General features: G+C 41.7%; 1 protein-coding gene across 1 annotated transcript; it reads left to right on the forward strand.

Annotated features, from left to right (window-relative positions):
- Positions 1-1,834: 1,834 nt before the first annotated feature.
- On the forward strand, positions 1,835-19,245 carry LOC308282683 (ceramide synthase-like; the record flags this gene model as incomplete). Its single annotated transcript, XM_080723073.1, has 6 exons — positions 1,835-1,953; positions 8,503-8,586; positions 12,259-12,493; positions 13,530-13,625; positions 14,231-14,340; positions 18,996-19,245. The coding sequence occupies 6 exons, from the start codon at positions 1,835-1,837 to the stop codon at positions 19,243-19,245; spliced, it is 894 nt and encodes a 297-aa protein (XP_080579199.1).
- Positions 19,246-25,294: the final 6,049 nt, after the last annotated feature.

A 25,294-nucleotide genomic window follows, 5' to 3' on the forward strand; every position in this document is an offset into this window, starting at 1 on the left:
TCAACACTCAGAGGTAACGTTCATTCACTTCTCGGAAACCACTCGCTCACAGTACAATCACATCAAGAACTTGAGTCACAATATTACGCGACAGTAATACGATTATTCACAACGTATGGCACTTTTCAAAAGTAGAAGTTTGCACAGGTTTAAAAAAGAAGGTAATAGAACTGCATTAAAACCCCACATCCAATACAGTAATATTCAATTATGGTAAAAAGGGACTAGGGATTGAAGTCCCTTGCTTGCAGGCTTGTGTAATTAATTACCTATATTCTCCCACGGGGGAAATTCAGTTTCAACTTAACCCGGCTTAGTGCTGCCCACAAGGAGCGCGGGGGAGGGGAGCAGTTAGGGGTTACGCGTCTTGCTCATGGATACTTCGACACATAGTTGGAGCTGGAATCGTACCTGGGACTTCTGGGACCTCCGGAGTCCCAGGCAGGCTCACTAACCATTCAGCTATGGCCGGCCCAAGCTACTGTATGGCTGTGTAGTTATCAAGCAAAGCAGTGCTCACTAATTTGACTACTCACCAATTGCCCGTTCACTTGTAATTGCATGTGAACAGACACTATTTAATGAGACTGTATGTTTGTCAGTTTACTGGTCGAAACACGTTGGCAATTTTTATAGAATAAACTTTGGTTTAACTTAACGTCCTCTTCTCCATGTTTTGTAAACCCTTACCCCTTATCCTTAAACGTCTTTGCCCTTTTTTACTATTTTGAAAAACATTTTATAATACTTCAAATAGCCGTTGTACAAGCTCACAACATGTCGATGTAGATCGGCTAGTTAAATTATTTTTTAAATGTTTTTTCAAAATAGTAAAAAAGGGCAAAGAAGTTTAGGGGTAAGGCACGGACGAAAATAGGGCCCTAAATCTACTATGTAACCTGTAACTAAAGTTTTCAAATAATTGTAGTGGAGTCAAAATACAATATTCACCTCTGAGATGTAGTGGACTAGAGGTAGAAGTACTGGAAATTGGAAATACTCCAGTAAAGTAAAAGTACCTAAAAATTGTACTTAAAGGACAACAAGGTTTCATATTTTAGATAGAGAAAATAAAAGATGAGTGTTAAAATGTTTTCATTTACTTCTTTCTATTGTTTTAGTGATTTTAACGATTTTGATGTGCATGCAGCCCCTGAGCAGAAATTGAACAAGCATATAATTTAAGGTGCTCTGAGAGCAGCATTGACAATTTTGTCAGAACAATGTTCAATTTCTGCTCGTTAAAATCACTAAGACGATAGAAAGAAGTAAATGAAAACATTCTAACACTCATCTTTTATTTTCTCTAATGACTATCTAAAATATGAACCCTTGTTGTAAGAAACCAAAGTTGTCCTTTAAGCACGGCACTTGAGCAAATGCACTTAATTAATTCACACCACTGAGTGTAACACCACTTATTGAATCCCTACTCCCTGCTTCCACCTCAGATCTCCCCAGCCTGGCCCTCCGGCCGCAGCCATCCTCCTGACTGCTCGGTGTCTTCAAGGCAGCCGGTGGCGGCGGTGTTGAGCCCTCGCTCTGCTTGGTTTCCGTTGGCAGAATCCTGGACAGCGCGGCTGCCCCCCCACCGAGCGGATAACAGCTCAGGTCCCTCCCCCACCACGGCTGTGTCACATGGCAGCATGCCACGCCCCGCTGAGCCTTTCAGTCAAGCTGGGATCTCTCTGCTCAGACGCCAGCCGCTTGGCGCGTAATGCAGTGCTCCCAGCACGTCGCGCCGTGTGCGTGAGACCCTGAACACCACACATACGTACACGTACACATATCACGCACACACACACACACACACACACACACACACACAGGTACCATGTTGGCCCTTATGACTGCCGGTTCCGTCTTCTTCCCCGGCCTGTTCTTGCTGTCTAAGCACAGCCTGAAGCGCGTGCTGGGATGGAGCGAGGGAGATGCCGCCACTGTGTCTGCAAGGTAAGACCGTGTTTTAATTCTTTGTTTGAATCCACAAATTATGATTCATTTTGGAAAAAAAGGCTTGATAGTCCATGGACACCTAAAGATACACATGGAGCCTTCTCCTCCACACAGACAAACTGCCTATAACTGCTGAAGCAGATCAATATTTAGAGGGTTGTTTGGCCTTGCTCTTTTCATGCCAGCGATTTTTATTATTATATCTATATATGTTTTTATTTTCATGTTTTGACATTTACTCGTGACCCATGACAATGTGTACGCGACCCACAAATGGATCCCGACCCACTGTTTGGGAACCAGTGATATAGAGCAGGGGTTCTCAAACCTTTTTGGCTCAGGGCACCCCTATAAATATTTTTCATCCGAGGCACCCCTACATTATATTCATCATTTTCACTCCTAGCACCTTATATTTATAGCATATTTTAGTGATTATGTTGCGAGGAAAACATTGAAATAATAGCCATTTTGGTTAGAACTGACAGAAAATAACTTTGTACTTCAAGTATAAAATTATACTAAATATATGTTTTAAGTGTCCATATAAATTCTAAATATTATCAAATTATCCCGCGGCACCCCTGGACTGCTGTCGCGGCACCCCAGGGTGCCAATTTGAAAACCCCTGATATAGAGAATACAAACTATGCATTATGCCAGTGATTCGCAACCTGTGGGCCAGTGCCCACTGCTGGGCCCATGATGAGATTGCAAGTGGGTCCCCTAATAATTGTAAATACAAAACCTACGATTTGAATGATAACGTAACATTCATACTTTAAAAGGATTATGCAAAAACTAAAAGTCATGGTATTTTTTTTTTCTTTTAGCACCTTGAAGAGTTTATAATATTGGTTGCTGCCAACCTTTTGTTTTGGTCACCATCATTCATGCATCTTGCACCTTTCTGCAAACAAACAGCATGGTTCCACTATATTTTAACTTCATGTAGGGTATTATGTTTTCATTTTATTTTATTGTCTGTAGAGAAAGCACTGAATTGCAGTAACTACAGAGAAGATCTCTGTAATTGACTATATATATCATAAATACAAATAGTTAAAGGAGCTATAGTCAACTTTTTCTTGAAAAACGGATGCTAAAATAAAAATAATGTTTCGAAAATGTTTTATAAAAAAATAAGCTTCACACATGTGTTTCTATTAAAAAATGACCACAAAAAGCGTAACATAATGATAAAATAATCATTTTGGCCATGTCAGACTGACTTTGTTTACATTCCTCTTCTATGGATTGATAAGGGATGTAAACAAAGTCGGCCCTACAATGAAAAAGTTGACTATAGCTCCTTTAAAGCAGCCTTAAGTAACGTTCCTCGTGATCATTGATCTAATGCTTGCTTGCTCAGGGGATAAATTGAATCTTGACCATCAGGTCAACATTTGTGTCAGATCCTGTGTCCAGGTGAGACATGACCTTTGACACGATCAAAATGTTTTATTAGAATAGCAGGGAGAGAAAATACCATCTCAAGCTTGTTTAAAGGCTCTTTAGGGTGATTTCTATACTGTACTTAAATGAATGGATGGCTCCCCGTAAGAGAAAACAATGCTATGATTTGCAAAGTGGTTGGCAGTTAACGTCAGGTACGGAAGTGAATCATAGCCAACTAGCGAAATGCCCCAACGGCAACGGCATGCATGGTCCTCTCACTCAACAGTAAACAAACCATCATAGATTTTAAGTGTATACAGGGTGGCCATGGCCATTTCCAAAGCGACAATTTAAGGACATTTTAATACCTCTAAAATTGGTCAAAATGGGCAATAATTAGAGGCAGAAATTGCAAAAATAAACGAAAATAGCTGATCTACATGCTCACAACGGCTCGCAACTCAAGGCGTTGTGAGCATGTATATCTGCTATTTTCACAATAGAACCGTGAAATGTAATGCCTCAACTCTTAGTGCTCGTCACGGGTGGGGGATGTGGGGTCCCCAATTAAAATATGATTATTTTGGGGGTTGCGGCCTGAAAAGGTTTAGAACCACTGCTTTATAATAACTAGCCCTTACCCGTTCAAAGATATGAGCTCCAAAATGATGTGCAGTGTGTGGGTTATGGGATGTGCACTGTGCACGCAGTATATGAGGGATGGAAAGTAACTTTAACTGGTGCTTGCATGATGTACTGTAGGAGCATCAATGTTAGCCCCGTGCACACCGTATCACACCGTATCACACCGTGCAAGAAACCCGTTTCGTTTAATGGCTACAGAGATACTGTCCCCCCCCCCAGGCCGCCCGCCCACCCGCCTGCACACACACCCGCCTGCCTGCACACACACACACACACACACACACACACACACACACACACACACACACACACACACAGAGCTGGTTAAACATTTTGCCTCATGCTAGATGCAGAATAGATGTGTGCCTCAAGCTAGATGCAGAATGGATAGTAGATACACCATAAAAATGCTAATATACAGCATATGATTTGTGAAAGTGACAAACGGGCTTCACAGTTATGTCAGGTGTGTTCATATGCTTATGGTGATGCGATTTCAGATCAATTGCTCCAGCCACTGAGGAGAAACGCTGTGACAGACACTCAGACACTCACTCAGACACTCACTCAGACATTCGCAAAATTATAGTATAGATGGTTCTCAAAGTGGGTTCCGTGGAAGTCTTCAACCACTTTAACCCTATTTTATACTTCTTTTACGTTTTTCCTCACGTTGCGACAAGTTGCGACACGCAAGGGACAGCTTGTAGATCTTCTATTTATACTATTATATTATATTGGCGAAATGTTCCTCGATGCTGTTGGTTATTAGTGATCAAATGGGCAAATAGGTATCAATTTGGGGGGTAGTGTCCTTGACAATGAAAATGTTTGCTCTAAGACTTCATTTCGGTTCATGCAGTGATGTAAATTAAGCATAATAATAGTAATGCATGTTGCGATGTTGGACACTGTAATAATTGGCGGGCCCCAGGGGCATAGCCTCGCAGGCCATCCCGAGCTACGTCATCACCAATGTGCTTCCTTTCTCCCCTGGGAGAGTCTGGCCGTTGCGAGGCTACCAGGGGTATCCCTGCGCCCAGGCCCTGAGGCTTCATGCCACTACTAGCAGACAACAGTAGACATGATGCTGTGCAGTGTTAAATTTCCCTCTACTAGAACTGTATGACGAAAAATGTCCGTCGACTACCTTTTTTCCACTGACGAAAACCAAGTTAAAAATAAATAGTAACTAAGCTTCTTAGCTACTAAAACTAAGACTAAATATATTGACAATTTTGTCAACAAATAAAAACTAGACTGAAATGTTAGGTAGGGTCTAGTGGAGAAGAGATCCAGTTCAACTAAATAGCGGGGCAGATAAATGCATTTTTGCACTAAAATACTTCAGAAGTGGAAAGAAACCTAAAACTTTTCACAAGTACTCCTTAGGGGTTGTTCCTATGATAAAACACATTAGACACTGAAAAATCAAAATGGCTGCCATGTTTCCAAGATGGCTGCCTCTGAACAGTACCCCAGCCAGTTAATGTCCGATGTTCATAATATTAGAGTTGTTTTGTAGGTTTTAAAACATCCTGAGTTCATTTATTACACTTTTAAAGCAGCCAGAATAACCTTTCTGACTTTTGGTTGGGGTCTTTCCTCACCTGGGACCCCCCAAACAGACCCCTGAGCCTATTTCAGTAATCGCATTGCTCCTGCTCCAGAGCAATGTTAAATTAGATCATAACTGAAGCATTAAATTTGTTGTAACTGGGCTCTGAAAGCAAAAATGAGTAGTAGCAAATACCCAGGGGTCTTCCACAGGGGGTCCGGGACCCCTAGGGGGTCCTCAGAGTTACTACAGGGGGCCTGCCGTATCTTGATGGGGAAGTTCTTTTCTTTTTTTAACTGTTTTTATTAGTATTCTCAGTATTATTTATTACATTTTTGTGTGTTAGACAGGTTCACAGGTGTTACTGCAGGGATTGCAAGAATTAAGGTATTGCAACTTCTCACTTTGGGCGCGCAGTCTAACATGTCCATTTATTGCACTGCACTCACACTGACAACACAACACACACACACACCTCTTTGTTGTTGTAAAGAAATTCACTACTATACATGTCCTCCCTAATAGTGTTGACAGTTTCCACTATAGCATTTGCAGGGAGGAGAGTGCAAGGCAGGTTATTGTTTGAGCAGCTGCACCGTCCCTTGTAACCTGCTTTGCAGCCACATTTGATGAGCTCAAGTACTGCCTTTGCAGCAGGGAGGGCAAGAAACCTGACTGGACATACCCTCCACTCTCTGAATTCCATCTATTTTTTTCAATTGATGGAAGCTCAGGGCAATTTGTCAGGTATGACAAAGTAGGCATCATAATAGGATACCTTCATCAAGGGACATGATTTTGAGGAAGTGCAAACACATGAAGAGGCTGATACCCCGATTCCTTATCAAGTCCTTGCCTCCGGTACAAAAAAAGGAAATTTATATATTTGAGTGAGTTCAAGTTATTGGATGTTACAAATGTCAAGGGTTCCTTTGCGTACATAGTTTTTCAGGTGCTGACTGGGGAAGAACATTTGTTGGAATCACCAAAAAGATTGCAACATTGCAGTCGGAACATTTTGCATGCCATGTTTACAGTTCAAAAGGTCCAACAACCCTGGGATTACTCAGATGGGAACTATTTCTGTCAAAGAACTTGGAGGGTGAGATGCTACCTCCAACTCGTGCTGCACTGCTACCACATTACCTCCGCGCCAACTCTGTGCAGGATAAATCATACCTGACCATACCATACCCTGTGCTTCCACCAATCGAAGAAAATAGATGGAATTCAGAGAGTGTAGGGTATATTCCAGTCAGGTTTCTTGCTCTCCCTGCTCCAAAGGCAGTACTTGAGCTCATCAAATGTGTCTGCAAAGCAGGTTGTAAGGGACGGTGCAGCTGCTCAAATAACCTGCCTTTCACTCTATGCTATGGTGGAGACTGTGTCAACACTATTAGGTTGGACATTGAAGATGATGATGATGAAGACGAATATATCCTGCATGTCTGAAATTACTGTATTGTAGTGAATCTCTTTGGGCGTAATTGACCATGGGCTCTAATAAGGTGAGGGTTTTGGGGTGACAATAACAAAGAGGTGTGTGTGTGTGTGTGTGTGTGTGTGTGTGTGTGTGTGTGTGTGTGTGTGTGTGTGTGTGTGTGTGTGTGTGTGTGTGTGTGTGGTCAGTGTGAGTGCAGTGCAATAAATGGAAATAATGTTCTGCACCCAAAGTGAAAAGTTGCAATACCTTCATTATTGCAATCCCTGCAGTAACAGCTGTCAACCATAACTGTTTAACACAAAAAAACATTATAAATAATACTGAGAATAGTAATAAACCATCAAAGTACAATACATAAAACCAGGATACATAAAAACATTCGAAGTTTCAAAAATAAATTCAGATTTGGCAGGCCCCCTGTAGTAGATCTGAGGATCCCCCCCAGGGGTCCCGGACCCCCCGTGGAAGACCTCTGTTATTTGCTACCAGTCATTTTTTTATTTCAGAGCATATTTCAGATCTAATTTAACATTGTTCTGGAGCAGGAGCAGAGCGATTACTGAAATAGGCTCAGGGGTCTGTCCAGGTGGTCCCAGGTGAGGAAAGACCCCAACCAAAAGTCAGAAAGGTTATTCTGGCTGCTTTAAAAGTGTAATAAATGAACTCTGGATGTTTTAAAACCTACAAAACAACTTTAATATTATGAAAATTCGATATTAACTGGCTGGCGTCCTGTAAAACATATCCGAAAAGGCGGCCATCTTTAAAACTGGCGGCCATTTTGAAAATTAAGTGTCTAATGTGATTTTTCTAAAGAATGACCCAAGAGGTACACTCTGTAAAATTTTGGTGCTTCTTTCCAGAACTGAAGTATTGTTCTCCTTAACTGCCCCGCTAAAAAGACAAGTTTGGTTGTGCCAGCAGTGTTGTGCTGTATTTTCAGCATACTAATAATATTAATAATATTTTTTTTAGGCCTATTGCACTTTCCATTCAGTGAATGTCAGAATGCTACATACATTGCAAGGAAAATACATACTGAATAGATAATCAAGAATACAACCAAGTGTCAGGCATTACGATGCCTTCAAGTCCCCCCAAAATACATTTTTGTCAACAAAATAAACTGTATATTTAGTCGACTAAAATCGTATGATAAAATAAATGCTGCCATTTGTTTCAAAAAGCTTTGTTTATACCCTGTATATATTTATGTAATGACACAATGTGACATAGCTCTGTTTACACAATGCTGTACCCCATCCAACTGTATATAATTATACGCACACCATTTTCAACTGTTTTTATTGTATTTTGGACACTTGCTTTAGCAATGAAGACGTATGTTTTCTCATGCCAACAAAGCTCATTTGAATTGAAAATTCATATTCAGTGGACTAAAACCAAAACATTCCAGATGACCAAACTAGGAGTGAAACTAAATGCAATTTCATTCTAAAGACCATGACTAAAACTAAACAAAACGTTTTCTTCTTGTCAGAGTGGTGTCTTCCATCCAGGCTGTGATGGCCTCCTCAGCAGGTTGCATCATCATGTCTTCCTGTAAGGATGTCATGAACGACCAGTAAGTATGAAAGTTCCTCTACATGCATTTTACATGACGATTAATTATCACTGAATTAATTGCGACTAACGATTTAATTGTGTTTTTGTGTCGGTGACAATTACATTTCTGTCTTTTAGGATTTGAAGTTGCACATGGCAGATATGACACATAAACCTAAATATACAAAGTTTATACTTAAAAAAGAACATTGATCGTGGAAATAGCAGATCTACGTGTCGCATCATGACGCGTTGTGAGCTTGTAGATCTGCTATTTCCACTATTTTTGAACATGTTTGAAAATATATGAACATTTTTCAACATGTAATAATTGTGACAGGCCTAGTCAGGGCCCGGATCACGACTTGGCGGTCCGGGCACCTAGGCTCTAAGGTAGTCTGACTTCAGTGCATCACGGGTTCGAGTCCCGTTCCAGACGATCTTTACTGCATCTCTCTCCCCGTTTCCTGTCCATCTCCACTGTAATAAAAGGCAGACAAGTCCCATAAATATATATTAAAAAAAGTGCTAATGATGATAATAATAACAACAACAATACTCAGATTTATATAGTGCTTTTCTAAGTGATTTAACTTGCTTTTCAGGGGGAATAGACAGAAATCAACTTTCTTTTCTTATAATAATAAAATACACAAAGAAAAAAAAAAAGGTTAAAACCGTTGGTCCCATGTTGCTTGGGCCAACCTGTTTTCTCTCACTTTGCTGTTAGCACAGAAAGAATGCTGATCGCATTGTATATCGCTTATATATCTGTTCAGCGCCTGACACTGACACAAACACTGAGTACAAATCATGATTTATATTTCTTCAAATGTTAATGCTTGTAATGTCAGAGCTACTTAGAGAGAGAGAGCGCCAGGAGAGTATCTCTCTCTCTCTCTCTCTCTCTGCAGCTCTTTGGGCTTGTTTACTTTGCGCAGCATGTGGCCACACGCAAGCTTGTGCCCATGAACGAAGTCGCCGTAGCCTCTCGTGGCTTACACAGTCCCCTCCCACCTAATCTAATTCAGATCTCAGCCTAATTAGCCAGCAGTGACAAGGGCTATTTTAGTGCCTCTAAGATGGCCAGAGAGCGAAGGGGAGACTCTAGTCTGTCAAAAGCAATGAGTACGTACAGGACCAAAGTCCCAAAACTGTAAGCGATAGACCGAGTGAGGGGAGGACGATTGATGGGCCCCATGGCTAACGAGGTTGGGCGGGGGGGGGGGGGGGGGGGGGGGGGGGGGGGGCGGCGGGGGTTGGGGGGGGGGGGGGGGGGGGGGCTGCCGGGCCTCTCATTTCCCAGTCAAAACGGAGAGGACTGACTGGAGCTGGAGCCCCATTTGATTAACAAATCACTGCATCTTATTACGAAGAACGAACTCCCTGGTCACGTTTTGAAACCTGTGGAATACATCCTTCGTTCATATTCTGTGCTGCATGTTGTGTACTACGCTACGTTGTGTGTGTGTGTGTGTGTGTGTGTGTGTGTGTGTGTGTGTGTGTGTGTGTGTGTGTGTGTGTGTGTGTGTGTGTGTGTGTGTGTGTGTGTGTGCGTGCGTGCGTGCGTGCGTGCGTGCGTGCGTGCGTGCTGTGCGTGCGTGCGTGCGTGCGTGCGTGCGTGCGTGCGTGCGTGCGTGCGTGCGTGCGTGCGTGCGTGCGTGTGTGTGACACTAACATTGATTGCATTGACCTGAGTTTGATCTAGGAGACATTCCTTTTTATGATTTCTATTGCCATTTGACACTTCACAAATCTAAACAAAACAACATGCTGGGTTTGGGCCAGGTGCCATCTCCAATGCTCCCCCCTTAGGCGCGCTACAGACAGTTGCGACAGCTATCGTGTCCGTATCGTCTGAGAATGAGTGTCTGAGAATGAGTGGGGGAGGGGGCCCAATTCATCGTCAATGAAGGTCACGTGTTTTTTGTTGTTGTTGCCGTGTCTCTTGGCCAAAAGACAGCCTTCGGTTGAGCAAGAGACATGGCAACGACATGAAACCACGTGACTTAGATAGAAAATGCATTGGACTTTCCCCTCCCCCCTCATTCTCAAACGATACAGAGAAGATGTCTCACGCGTATGTCTGAGTTCGGCCTTAGACCTGGGTCCACTGCAACCCTACGTGGTACTGTGGTCTCAAACCTGGTAGTAAAAATGGATAATCCTTTTAAACTTGATAAGCAGATAAACGCTGTGGTTAGATCTAGTTTTTTATCATTTGAGGCTTTTATCTCAAATTAAATCTGTTTTGTTTTTTAAGGATCTAGAGCGAGTTATACATGCTTTTATCTCAACCCGTTTGGACTACTGCAATGCTCTCTATGTGGGTGCAAACCAGGCCTCTATCTCACGATTGCGGTTTGTCCAAAATGCTGCAGCACGCCTTTTAACCGGGAACCGGAGAGTATGATCACATCACTCCAGTCCTGGCCGCTCTCCATTGGCTTCCTGTTAGTCTTAGAATTAATCTAAATATGTTACTGTTTGCTTTTAAGCAGGCTGGCACCCCAGTACCTCTCTGACCTCTTACGTCTAGGGCCGTAAGATCTGCAACTCAGAAATAAGTTCACTTATTGTCCCAAAGACAAAGTTGGAAACTAAAGGGGACCGCGCCTTTTCTGTTGAAGCCCTACATTTGCTATCTTTCCATATCAAAACGGCTGTTGAAACTTTTAAATGCCGCCTTAAGTCCCATCTTTTTACTTTGGCTTTTAATCCAGCTTGAACTGATGTTTCCTGCTGATAGCTGATGCTTTTATTTACTTTTTTAATGTTTTTTATGTTTATGTTTTTTATTATAATTGTATTTATCTTACTTTATTTTTATCAAAATTCTTACTATCTACAGATATTACTTTTCTTGATTGTTTTATGTATTTTCTATTTTTTGCACTTTGGTAACCCTGTGTTTGTAAAATGTGCTATATAAATACATTGGATTGGATTGAGTGAAATAAATGTAATGTGTTTTGAATTGTAGGGCAATTATAATCAGGGTTGTCAACATTGGACTGTCAGAATCCAGGAGATTTATTTTTTGGGGGGTGCAAAGGACTCCCCAACCTGGTTCTGGGGGTCCTCTCCCCAAAACGTATTAATAGATATATTTTTCTGTGTTTTGTTGAATTTTGTGCATGTTTGATACATTTATCAGGCTTGCTTTACTAGCATGGGTACAATTTCAGCCTTAAAATGCCAAATGTAGGTGTATAGATTTGATACATAAGCAAAGTAAGACATCTTTAATAATGACTTTTCATCTAGGTGAATATCTGTATGATTTTTCTTGCATGCATTGGCCCTACCCCTAAAGCGGGGGGTCTGGGGGTCCTCCCCCATAAATAAATGAACATAGTAGATGTAATTTACTGTGTTCTGGTGAATAAGTTTGATACCAAATCCAGGAGAAATCCATGAGATTTGCCAATCCAGGAGATTCCCAGGAGATGGGGTCAAAATCCAGGAGACTCCTGGGGAATCCAGGAGCATTGACAAGCCTGATTATAACCCATAAGGCTTATTAGCCAGGATCCTTTTTAAGAACCACATTTAAGAACCCATTTCGGAGACATGCCAGAGGGGGGTGCTGTTGAGGCAAGACAGTATTAGGCAATAACGCAGGAGGAGATGACCGGCAAAGTCAAAACTTTCCCTTCTCTTTTTCTCCCTTCCTCCTCCTCCTCCTCAGCCACTGGCTGGCCAACGGCTACATCCTGTTCGCCACGCCCTACTTCGCCTACGACATCTACGCCATGTTCCTGTGCTACTGGCACAAGCTGCAGGTCAAGGGGCACGGCGGGGAGGACGGTGGCGGCGCCCGCGGCGGCTCCATGGGCGCCGCCGTGCCGGGCTACCTGCGGCGCGAGCTGCTCATGGTGCTGCACCACGTCTTCATGGTGGCCGGATGCTTCCCTGCTTCTGTGGTCAGTGTGGGGTCAACCGTACATATCGTCGTTGTCTGGTGAAAACCTTGTATGTCCAAAACTGTTCGTTTCGCATTATCATTTTAAAAATGACTTAAACTAGTGAAAACAGCCGATCTACAAGCACACAACGCCTCGCACCGCGAGGCGTTGTGTGCTTGTAGATCTGCTGTTTTCACTACTTTTGTGCGACGGCCTTGTATGATGAAGCAGGGCTTTACTTTGGGAAAGAACGTACAAATTTGAAACTTGGAGATACGAGGTTTCTGCCCGACAGTGACGATATACTACTAGGGCTGCATGGGAACCTTTTGGGTTTTTTCCACAATCCTGGAATTATAAAATAGCAGATTTACAAGCTCACCGAGCTTGTAAATCTGCTATTTTTGAAAAATCGTGTTTTTTTTTTTGCAAATCTTTGAATATGTATTTTTCACAGCAAACTTTTGTACTCAAATCTCTGCTTCTGGGGGTCCCTGGAACAACTTATTTTGAGATGGGGGTCCGCGGCCAAATACATGTAATTTTGGGGGCATGAAAAAGTTTGAGAAGCGCTGATGATCGAAACCCTAGAAGGATTTAGAAGACATTTGTAGAATCGGATCAAAAATATTCAAAGACACTTCTAAAATAGCAGATCTACGTGTGTTTCCCTTTAGTGGTCCAATTCCTAAATGTTTTCCTTTAAAGTTTACTTCAGGGCAGTGGTTTTCAACCCTTTTTGAGCCGTACACCACCATTTGTTTTATCCTGTCAGAACCAAAACTTAGAATATTTATTACATTTGAAAAAAAAGAAAAGAAAGAAAAAACGTTTTCTGATTACCAATGAGCTTTAACTTTTTTACCAAAAACAATTTAAGGTGTGACAAGTTCTGAGCGTGTAGATCTGCTATTCCCGTGGTTAATTACTCTGTCTGTCTGTCTGTCTGTCTGTCTGTCTGTCTGTCTGTCTGTCTGTCTGTCTGTCTGTCTGTCTGTCTGTCTGTCTGTCTGTCTGTCTGTCTCTCTCTCTCTCTCTCTCTCTCTCCCTTCAGTTCTTGAGGCAGGGAAGAGGAGACTACTTCCAGGGTGTCTTGTTCCTGGCTGAACTCAGTACGCCGTCCGTGTGTCTTGGCAAAGTCCTGATCCAGGTAATGTGTCCACATGGCAGCCCCGCCCCCTTACGTCTCACTCTCCCATTCATACAGCAGCGTCGGTTTAGACGACACATTTTGATTTAGTTTTAGTTTAGTTTAGTTTATTTCATCATCTTCACAGTGTCAATGAAATCATACAGCAACAAAATCTATCATCAACGTAGTACCCTCCCTTAGTTTTAGTTACTAACGAGAGATGATCAAAAAGTTATCAAGCCAAACAAACAACAAAAAAGTTTGCAAAGTTGCAAACTCAAACTGCTTTACAATGGTCCATTCATTCATACATTGGGAAGTGAAGCAATACATATCTAAAGAAAACAACGTATTGTGCAAGAAAAGAAAGAAACACATTTAGAATCGAAAGAGATTGTTAACATACATTAAAAGATCAATAAGAACGATGCAAAATAATGCAAGCTTACAAAGGGGACCAGCAGTGTGAAACGAAAACAGCAAAACTAAGACAGAAAAAACGAATGAGTGTGAATTCTCTCTCACATGCGCCATGTATCTCTCTCTCTCTCTCTCTCTCTCTCTCTCTCTCTCTCTCTCTCTCTCTCTCTCTCTCTCTCCACATGGTGTACTCCTCTGGTCAGTATAAGAAGCAGAACACTCTCCTCCACAAAGTGAACGGAGCCGTCATGCTGGTCACTTTCTTCAGTTGCCGAGTGCTGCTCTTCCCTTACCTCTACTACGCGTACGGCAGGTATGTCCTCTGGCCCCCTCCCTCTACTGTGTGTGTGTGTGTGTGTGTGTGTGTGTGTGTGTGTGTGTGTGTGTGTGTGTGTGTGTGTGTGTGTGTGTGTGTGTGTGTGTGTGTGTGTGTGTGTGTCTGCTTTAAACGTTAAAGCCAGTGTTGTTGACGACTACCCTCAACTCGGCCTCGCCCGAATCCGTCATGTAGGCCCCTGTGGTGACGTAATCCCCTGAATACTCAATGGTGCAGGAGCCGCCCGCCTTCCGCCGGAGAAAGTCGTTGCCCGGCGCGCCGTCGTACATGATATCGTAGAGGATGCCGTCGCACGGCGCGTCTCCGCCGAAGATGCCCACCGCGAACCAGTTGGAGTAGAGCTTGCGGTCGTAGGGCACGGAGAACATGGCGGCCAGGACGTCGGCGCGGCCGCCGGGGTCCTCGGGGTTGACCAGGTCGTAGGTGAAGACGCCCGCGCAGCCGGCCATGCCCGCCGCCTTGTTGAAAAAGGCGCTGCCCGTCGAACAGGGACCCACGGCCGGTGGCAGTGGCACCCCGCAGAAGCCTTTCTCTATGAACACCCTGAGTGGACATAGCGTACACAAGTGATGGGGAAAAAAGTAGTCAAACGTTTTAGTGAAATTACCAATACTGCAATGCAGAAATACTTAGTTACTTTACGCCACTGGACATACGTGAGATACATTTTTATATTTTAATATTTTCTGGTCAACCAAATACTTCAGCTCTGTACTTGGTTCGCTTTTTTTATTTTTTACCTCTGCACCAAATGGAACCTTATGGGTCCATTTGGTGTATACTCTCAGTTCAGGATTTCACTGTGCAGAACAGATTATTGATTTTGTGCCCAAAGAATATTGGCAGAGATCTTATTTACAGCTCTGCTGCAATAATAAGCTAACATTTTCCCTAGCATGCAGAAAAGGATTCATGTCCACAGGACAGATCGATGCCATTCCTTATAGTAAGTCCTTCATGAAGTAACCAGTAGAAGTGTTCATTTATAATGAATATATTATGTACCACGATGTACGTATATATCATGAATTATTTATATCGTCGCTGTCCGGCAGAAACCAGCTAACTTTTTTTTTCTTCAAAAATCAGTGCTATTGAACACCCTTTATGTTGGTGTATTGGTTAAAAACATATTGAAAAGTAGTCAAAATGCTTCGGCCAGGGGAGCCCGTTGGTCTAGGGTCAAGGCACATACCACATACCAGGCTATGATGCCTGCTGGTGTCGCCGGTTCGATTCCCGATCCCGACGACCTTTGCTACATGTCATTCCCCATCTCTCTCCCCATTTTCTGTCAGTCTACTATCCTATCAAATAAAGGCATAAAAAGCCTAAAAACAAATCTTAAAAAAGAAAGAAAACGCTTCGGCCAAAACTCCACTTGAGCTAGATGTTTTTTTTTTAATTTTTTTTTACCTCCTAACTCCACTTGAGCTAGATGTTTTTTTTTTTTTTTTTTTTTCAATTCCTGAAAAATGTACATTTTGGAGTTTCAGAGATACAGAATGATTAATATATGATACAAAAGGCCCACAGACATTTACTTAGACAACAGACATGATACGTTACCTTGGGTTGGCAAGGGCGTAGGGCCCAGATATGTTGTTGTGAATCTCTATACTGCAGGTGCGAAGTTTCATCTTCACAGCTGTGGTGCAGGGACTGCAGGATACGTGTCAGGCTGTGGAGAAGAATGTTCATTAAATGTGCTATCCATTCTTTTACCACTTGAACAGCAGCATAAACATTTGCATTATGCCATAACATTTGCAAACATTTAGCAGAAATAGCAGATCCACAAGCTCACCACACTCACCACGCGATAGCTTGTATCGATTGTTTTCCTAATGATAACAGTGGCCAGTGGTGATTTTACACAAATTGTTTGAGCCATTTTAATTTAATCAAATAAGTATTGTGTGATACAGGTGATAACTTTTAACATTTTCTTTGGAATATTCACTGGACCTAAAACATTAAACTCATCCCTCTGGCTCAGGACTACCAGAACTCTTGATTTGTTGAGTTAAATGTTAAGTTATGGCATTACTTTTTCAATGGTCGGCACAGACAAGGATATATTTGAATGGAAGACCGGCTACCACATTGCTTTTTCACAGTATCTGTACGGTATCAAATGGATGGATGAATGTGCTGCTACAACAAATAGCATTAAAGGAGTAGTTCACCCCCAAAATGACTTTTTTTTCTATTGATTACTCACGCCATGGAGAGTAGAGTTCAATAATATTTTTAGTTTTTTGTCGCATTCCTAAGACAAAAATGTGATAACAATAAATGTACCCCCATTCATTCCGGATGGGGACCCGTTTCGAAACGGGTCATCATCCGGAATCAATGGGGGTAAATTTACTCGAATAAAATTTTTGTCCTAGGAATGTGACAAAAACCAAAAAAATATTATTGATCTCTACTCTCCATGGCGTGAGTAATCAATAGGAAAAAAAATCATTTTGAGGGTGAACTACTCCTTTAATATAACTCACCTTTTTCAGACACAAAGACACAACAGAGTGTAAGGTGGTCTTGATCCCGGCAACCTGTAAAGAGATCTAAATCCAAAGAGAGTTGGTGCTTGTTTGAGCCCAGAGGACCGTGGTTCGACTTCTTAGATGGTGTGGTGGTCACTGGTCGTGTCAGCCTGAGCAGTACTTTCTGAGTTTTTATTTGCTCAGTTAATCAGCTTCTCTTTGTCTTCTCTCGGCTATGATTTGTCCTCATTTGTACCACAGTTACAGTGCTTCTTTCTTCTTGGGGTCTTCTTTGATCACAACAGTGATTGGATCAGAATGATTGCATACAGGGTGGCTGTTGTTCTGACCTTACCTAACATTGAATCCTGTTTTTATTTTCTTGCAACTTTTACCAGAGGTCTGAGGTGATACGCTTTGATCTGATCAGAGGACGTTAAGCCTAATTAGTTGCTATGGTTTTGTTTGAATATGCGCCGTAGTTAAACTGAAGCGACTTTATAGGAAAACAAGCCCAGAGTCACTTATATTATATATATTTAATACTGATAATGTAGCATGTTGTTTTGACAGATAGAAGGAGCGTTTGTTACCTGGAATCCTTGTTAATACATTTTCTTTGAACTCCACTTAACCCATTTAAACCGGGAAAGTATCTGTATCATTTTAGATTCCGGCGTCGGCTATTAAAAAATAGCAGATCTACAAGCTCACAGCGTGTCACTTCGTGCCATGCTGCGAGCTTGTACATGTGCTATTTTTTATACTGACAAATATATATATATGTTTTGACTCACAGATTTCCCACCATTTTGCATTTTCTTCTAAACTCAATTTGAGGGTCCCTGGCAAGACAAAGTGTGAGAACTTGTGTGCTTTACAAGGCATTTGTAGAATCGGAAGCCTCAGGTCTTTGGGTTAAGGCCTAGGCTACACGGAGCTGGATTTTTCATATATCCCGGTTTTTCAGATAGAGAAATATCTAGGTCCACATGGCAAAGATATCTAGGTCTAAAATAATCTGAGTCCCCAGACCTCCACTAGGGGGACAAGCACACACACAGTTAAGTCGTCAGAGATATCCGGGTTCCATGTATACACGGATCCAGATATCCAGATATTTTTCAATGTCTCCACTTATTTATCCTGTTTAAAAAATATCCAGCTTCGCGGCAAAAATATCCAGCTTTGTGTGGCTGCAAGCCCCAACAGCATAAAAAAATGTCTATCTTCAGAAATTTCCAGCTCCGTGTAGCCGGCAGGCCCGGCACCTTATAGAGACCATTTACCCTGCTGTTTGTTGACTAGGGGATTCATTTACTCGCACTTCTGACCTTTACTTGCACTTTCTTGCTCTGGATAAGAGTGTCTGCTAAATGACAAAACTGTAAATGGATTATAGTTACAAAGTACTGTTCTGCTTTTTCAGTTGATTACGTCAGGTAAGGGTGTCAAACATGCAATTCACTCATACTGTATGTTGGTCATGTGCCGTGGTGAAAGAATTCCTAAAATATTTTACATAAGTAGCCTACAAGTGCCAATACTGCAATGCAGAAAATACTCTGTTTCAAGTAAACGTTCAGAATTTTATATTTACTTACTAAAAGTACAAAATTATTGGTATCAAAATCTACTTAAAGTTCAAAAGTAAAAGTACTCGTTACGTAGAATGTCCCGTTTCACATGTTTTAAAATGTATTAAAGTTCTTTGAAAATAGTAGATCTACAAGCTCACAAGGCGTCGCATCTTGTGAGCTTGTACTGTAGATTGTCTATCCAAACCTTGGCGGCGACGCATGTGCAGTACAGGCGGCGGTGTCAGTGATGTCCGTTATCTCCAAATGTGGGCACTGGACAGAAATTCTGTCGTTTATTAGTAGGATATAGGGTAATATATATATTTCTTTTTCTTTTTTAAGAATATTAAAATATTATAACAAAAACATAGTCTAGATATAATGAATTTCCCCCTGGACCACCACAATGTTGAGTATGGGAAACACTGCTGACTAAAGGTAAGTGATTAGCGTTGCTGGTGATTATACATGTTTTATATGATTTGTGGAGTGGCAGCTCGGTCAGGTTACTTGCACTTGGTTTTAACAACAGCACCCCCTTCTGGCCTCTTTGTTGCAGGTACGCCTCCATTCCCTTCTACTCTGTCCCCTTGGTGGCGCCGTGGCAGTGCAACCTGGGCTCTGCCTTCCTCATGGCTCTGCAGCTCTACTGGTTTGGCCTCATCTGCAGGGGCGCTTTCCGTCTTTTCACCAGGACGTCGCGCTCCTCGCCCTCCGCCAAGGGCGCAGGCGGTGCGGACTGCCACCTGACCCCGGCCAATGGCTACAACGCACACGGAGGATCGGAGAGAGAGACTGAAATGCACTGAGGGTGGGTGGTGGCGGGGGGTCAGGCGGAAGGGAGAGCGCAGCAGGACAGTCAGTAGGACAGGACAGTTTCAGGGAGAGACGGACAAACAAGGGCTTAAAGCCAGGCTTCACGTTGTGGCGGTGCTGTGCGCCCCAAAAAAAGGAGCTGATTTATAAGCTTTAAGCGTGCCGCTGAGAGCTTATAGGTCTGCTATTTTCTGTTTGCGGCGCTTGTCGCGCAATGGAGCATACAGTGTATTAAGTGTTGGTCTGTGGGGTGAAACGAAATTGAAGGACATGGCGAAATGTTCAAGCACTGACTGGTTCTGTCCACTATGACACGAGACACTGGCGGGCAGGCGTGGCTCACTTCCTTCTCCTGGCTCCCTCTTATTCCACAGAGAAGACAGACAGTGAGATAGGAAGAGAGGGAGGAGAGAGAGAGAGTCAAAGAAGAGGGAGAGATGGACACTTTTAACGAGAGACAACGACAAACTGTCTTTAGTACGAGGAGGAGGGGTTGGACTAATGTATTAAAAACCCATTTAGAATGGGTACACATTATTGTGTATCATTATTTTATGCTTTAACTATTGAAAAAATAGTACATACACAAGCTCACAGCGCGGCACGAGTGCCGCGCTGCGAGCTTGTAGGTCTGCTATTTTTGAAAAATCTTGAAAATTAGAATTTTGACCCAATTCTAAGTGTCTTTTGAATCCTTCTTAAGGTTTATTGAAAAACCTATGTTTCTATGTCAGCAATCTGGCTATAGCCATCGTCAAAGAAAAGGTCCTTTTCACTTAAATGGAGCTCAGTTGGTCTGTTCTTGAGAGACTACTATGTCAGTGGTTCTCAAACCTTTTCACGTGAAGGACCCCCAAAATGACATGCATTTGGCCACGGACCCGCATCTCAAAATATTTAGTTCCAGGGACCCCCCAGAAGCAAAATATGAGTTACAAAAGTTCGCTTTGAAAATACATATAGTCAAAGATTTGCACAAATTTTCACGACTTTTTCAAAAATAGCAGATCTACAAGCTCGCAGCGCGGCACTCGGTGCCGTGCTGTGAGCTTGTATATCTGCTATTTTTCACTGGTTAAAGCATTCAATAATTCTAGGCCTAAATGGGTTAAGAACATCATAAGAGCCTTAGAAGTCCTTTGTGACAGGGTGTGTGTGTGTGTGTGCGTGCGTGCATGCGTGCGTGTGCGCTTACGTGCTTGCGTCTGTGTGTGTGTGTGTGTGTGTGTGTGTGTGTTTGTGTGTTTGTGTGTATAAGAGAGAGCGCCGAAGCTCTCAGGAAGAGCTTTGCAGTCCCTTGAAGGGAAAACTGCCCGAGGACGTGAAGTGGTTTAGGATATAGATATCAGAATTCAGTATAGCTTTTATTTATTTAAACAGGTGGGACGCTCTTACGAGAGTGATGTCGGTGAAAGGTTTGCCCCCCAGAACTTAATGTTTTATTTTGAAGACGATTAACTAAAGTTTAATTGTGAACCAATTTGTGGCATGGGCCTATAGTTTTACCGTGACCACTTGAACTTGCCTGGCTTCTCTGAGAGAAGTGTTAAAAAATTATAGTTGGTTTATGTTTTTTCCCACCCACCCTTATATTCTGATGTTGTCGTTTTATTTTATTTATTTTGTTAATTTTTAATATTCTTTGTGCTTGGATTGTTTTTTTGTTTTTTTTAATGACATGTACTTTACAATTAAGAAAAAAGGAAAATGATGGGAAATAATTATGCAACTTTGCTCAGTTACCTATATAGACATGAATATTAACCACTTAAATCCTATATACTTAGTTGTATGTCTAATAGCGATAATAGGCAATCTACAAACTCACAACATGTTGCAATGCAACGTTGTGAGCTTGTATATCCAATATTTTCGTCGAATGTTCGCATATTTTCACCGAATGTTCTCTTATTTTTCGCAGAATGTTCACCTATTATGCCCAGATATAGGGACGCTAGGGTTCATGTGGTTATATGGAGAAGTGGACTGGGTGCTACTTCATAGTGTTGCTAAAAGCAGTATGTACATCGAACAGGCACCCTAGCACTCAGTATGGTGCCTGGACTAAGACAGCAGAATTGAACTAAAGTTCACAGTACATTGCAAAAACGGATACATTATAGTATCAAATTATGATACCAGTCAAAAATAGGATACAGCTAAATAGAGAATTCTATTGCTAAGAGCCACAAAGACTACTGTATAAAGCCTGTGTTATACTTCTGTGTGTGCTGCACTAACTGCACACTGAAAATAGCAGCTCTAAAAGCTCACGGCTTGTAGATTGGCTGTTTTCGGTGCGCAATTCGGCACTCACCTAAGTATAAATAACCCAGGTCCACAAGCCTTAGCAAAGTGCCCATATAGGCCTACCTGTACAAATACATTAGTGACATTACAGTTATACAGTATATGGGAGAAAATAAAAATATCATCCTCTCACTATATTCTTTAGCCCAAAGATCTCAAGCTTACGTGCTCTATATCCTGCTGTTCATCCAACGTAATAAACGAGAATGGCCTCGGTAGTTAAACTAAAGCACTAGGAATGCCGTCGACACTGGAAAGGTGATGTGGTGCAACCTTAATATCGCTGGCTGTACAATGAGGACTACAAGTCAGAGAGTAGGCTACTCTACCACAGCGATTCTGCTGGGGCCCACTGGTGGGCTGTGAGTATATTGCAAGTGGGCCTCCAAATAATTGGCAATACTACTACTACTAAAATATTAATAAATATTAATAAAATAGACCTGAGGACCCGATTCTACAAAATGTCTTATAAATCCTTCTACAGTTTAAAAAAAAAAACACGTATGTTTCTATGATCTGTGGTTCTCAAACTTTTTCATGTCAAGGACCCCCAAAATTATATATATTTTGCCCCCATCTCAAAATATGTTGTCCCAGGGACAAAAGCAAAGATTTGAGTTACAAAAGTTTGCTTTAAAAATAATATATATAAATATTCAAAGATTTGCACAAATATTAATGAATTCTCAAAAATAGCAGAGCTACAAGCTCATAGCGCAGCACTATGTGCACTCTGGGATCTAGTCGAGCCTGTAGATCTGCTATTTTTGAAGTATAAAATAATGGTTAAAGTGGTTCAAATCTAAAGTGACACAGATGCTTTCCAGGTCCAAATGGGTTAAAACCTGTTTAAAACTTTATTTTTCATTGTGATACCAGTATATTGGGAGACGGAACACAATCGACTGACTGATCGGCCCGCTCTTCTGACCACCGAAGGTATGGTTATTGCAGTGTTAAGAGGTCAGATGGGTGGGCCGGAAGGCGGGAACGCTTTCGAGGTGTTCAAGTGGGCCCTTGATCCAGAAGAGGTTGAGAACTGCTGGTTCTACTGAACTCTTATGGCATCACATCACAGGAGGACGAGGGAGGGAAACAGGTGTTGACAAGCATTTAAAAGCTAGGCTACCGATTTTCACAAATCTGTTATATAGCTTTGTGCATGTTTACAGGGTTGTCTGATTCTCTTCAAATGTAGCAAGCGATTTTTATTTTCCCTTCGGTTTGACAATTGATGAATAAACCATGCCCTGGCTCGTACAGAAAAGAAAAGGCAATTTGTCTTCCAGAGACTGTTCACTTTATAGGGTACTTTTTTTATTTTATTGTTACTATCAAATAATGCTCTGAACTTTCTGGTCTTAAACCCCAACTACTTAACCGAGGTACATTTGTACATTTGTATTTCCCTATACACAAATCCCTTTAGTCGAAAACAGCCAATCCAACGCGGATCTGCTATTTTGCCAAATGTTAGCCCCAGAAAAGGGACATTAGTGCCTTATTCTGGGTGACATCGTTCCATGTACTTAACAGTAGCCATTATAACCATAACAAAACAGCTAATCATATCAATTGGTGAGAAAGCAAGATTAATTTCCAGGGTATGGTGCTGGGATCATAGGGTGTAGGAGAAAACATGTTTCAGACTTGGTCATGTGCAGGAGCTCATCCAAACTATTAATAATCTTTTAAAAGTCTGTGAAAGTCATATGAATCAAGGCCCTGAGTCATATTTTATCATCTATGATTGATCTTCACAGCTTGGACATTGTTCTGATAGCTACCCAGTTGAGCTACATTCTAAAGTTCGAAAAGGATTAGGCTACATTTAATGGTTTAATTGATGTTTTGTTCCTGGGGCAGGGTCTATGTTTTGAACAGTTCTGTTGTGCGTTTGCATGTCATGAAGTAACCCATAATTAAGTGTAAAGGCATGCGGAGTGCCGGAGTACATTGACGTCAAAGCAGGGGCCAATCAGCTAGTGTTTGCCATCATGTTTTGGTTATGAATTTGTGTTGGCGCGTGTGTCCCAGGCATCACAAGACGAGACTTGATGATGTGACAAACAAGTTGTTTATCACATCATCAAGTCACAGTTTGAAACAACTGTGACAAACAACTCTACCTGTTTAAGATATAGTTATCATACAGAAAGAAAAAAATATATCATGATTTAAAATATGTGCACATACAGTAAGTAGCCTATCCATTACCATAATATACCCAAATGATCAAATAGTCATATTTCAACTGGGGACCCTGACAGGCATTGTAGGAGTTGGCATTAAATTAGTTTGACGCCATCTGTTCAATAGCAGATCTGCAAAATTGCGAGGCGGTGTGAGCATATAGATCTGCTATTTTCTTTAACCAGAGGTACTAAAAAGGGGTGTCAGGCATAATCGCCTATAACATTTTCGCCAGGTCTTTTCGCGGGGCACTTTTGCCGTGGAGGAGAGTCTTTTCACCTACCTGTCTGAGCCATTTCGCCTACCCTCAATTCTGCTGTCAGACTGTCCATGTTTTCATATTATCTCTTTGTCATTTAAATATTATAGTGACTGTGACAGTGGTGTTACATGTCAAACCTACACACGGCTATCCTATGCACTCCATAGTAATCACATAAATACAGAGCTATTGGAATCAGGTGCGCCCAAATAATTAATTAATCCATGTCCCGATACTATACATTCTTTGGTGCAGTATTGAACAGTATTGTAAAATGAACAGTATTGTAGGCCTATATTGTTTTAACATTAGGCTATACAAAATATATATGTAGGCTATTAGCCTATATAGGTCTATATAAGATATGCTACACCTAAATAGCCTATAGAATCAACCTTGCCTGTCAACAGGCATAAAAAACTATTTTGCCATTTTTTAGGAATAAAATGTGATGTAACTAATAAATGTCAAGTAAACTGTTAGATTCACTTGACACCACTGTCACAGTCACTATAATATTTAAATGACAAAGAGATAATTTGCAAACATGGACAGTCTGACAGCAGAATTGAGGGTAGGCGAAATGGCTCAGACAGGTAGGTGAAAAGACTCTCCTCCAAGGCGAAAATGCCAGGCGAAAGGACCAAATGCGTGTAGGCGAATATGTTATAGGCGAAAGTGCTGGTGACCCTAAAAAGGTCTTAAAAGTCCTTAATTTGACACTTTAGAAATGTGCAGAAACCACTGCCACTGTGTGTGTTGGTCTGTTTACTGAGTGAGAAAACAATGTTAACATTAAGCTAAACTACACCCCCCAAAATGATTTGGGGACCTCCCTGGGGGTCCTGAACCACAGGTTGAGAACCACTGCCTTAAAGGAGTAGTTCACCCCCAAATGATTTTTTTTTTCTTATCGATTACTCTTGCCATGGAGACTTGAGTTCAATAATATTTTTAGTTTTTTGTCTCATAAGACAATAATTTAATTACAATAAATGTACCCCCATTGATTCTGGATGGGGACCCGAATGCATTTGGGTCCCCATTCGGAATCAATGGGGGTAAATTTACTATATCCAAATCCTTGTCTTAGGAATGCTACAAATACATTTTTTTATTGAACTCAAGTCTCCATGGCACGAGTAGCCTAATCAATAGAAGAAAAAAAAAAGTCATTTTGGGGGTGAATTACTCCTTTAAGGGGACACCGATTTGCACGTGACTGTTGACTGGTTCTCCTTCTTCCTGGAATCTGACACGACACGCCCCTCCAC

The sequence above is a fragment of the Nannobrachium achirus genome, assembly GCF_963921795.1.
Source record: "Nannobrachium achirus genome assembly, chromosome: 4".
Lineage (NCBI taxonomy): Eukaryota > Metazoa > Chordata > Actinopteri > Myctophiformes > Myctophidae > Nannobrachium > Nannobrachium achirus.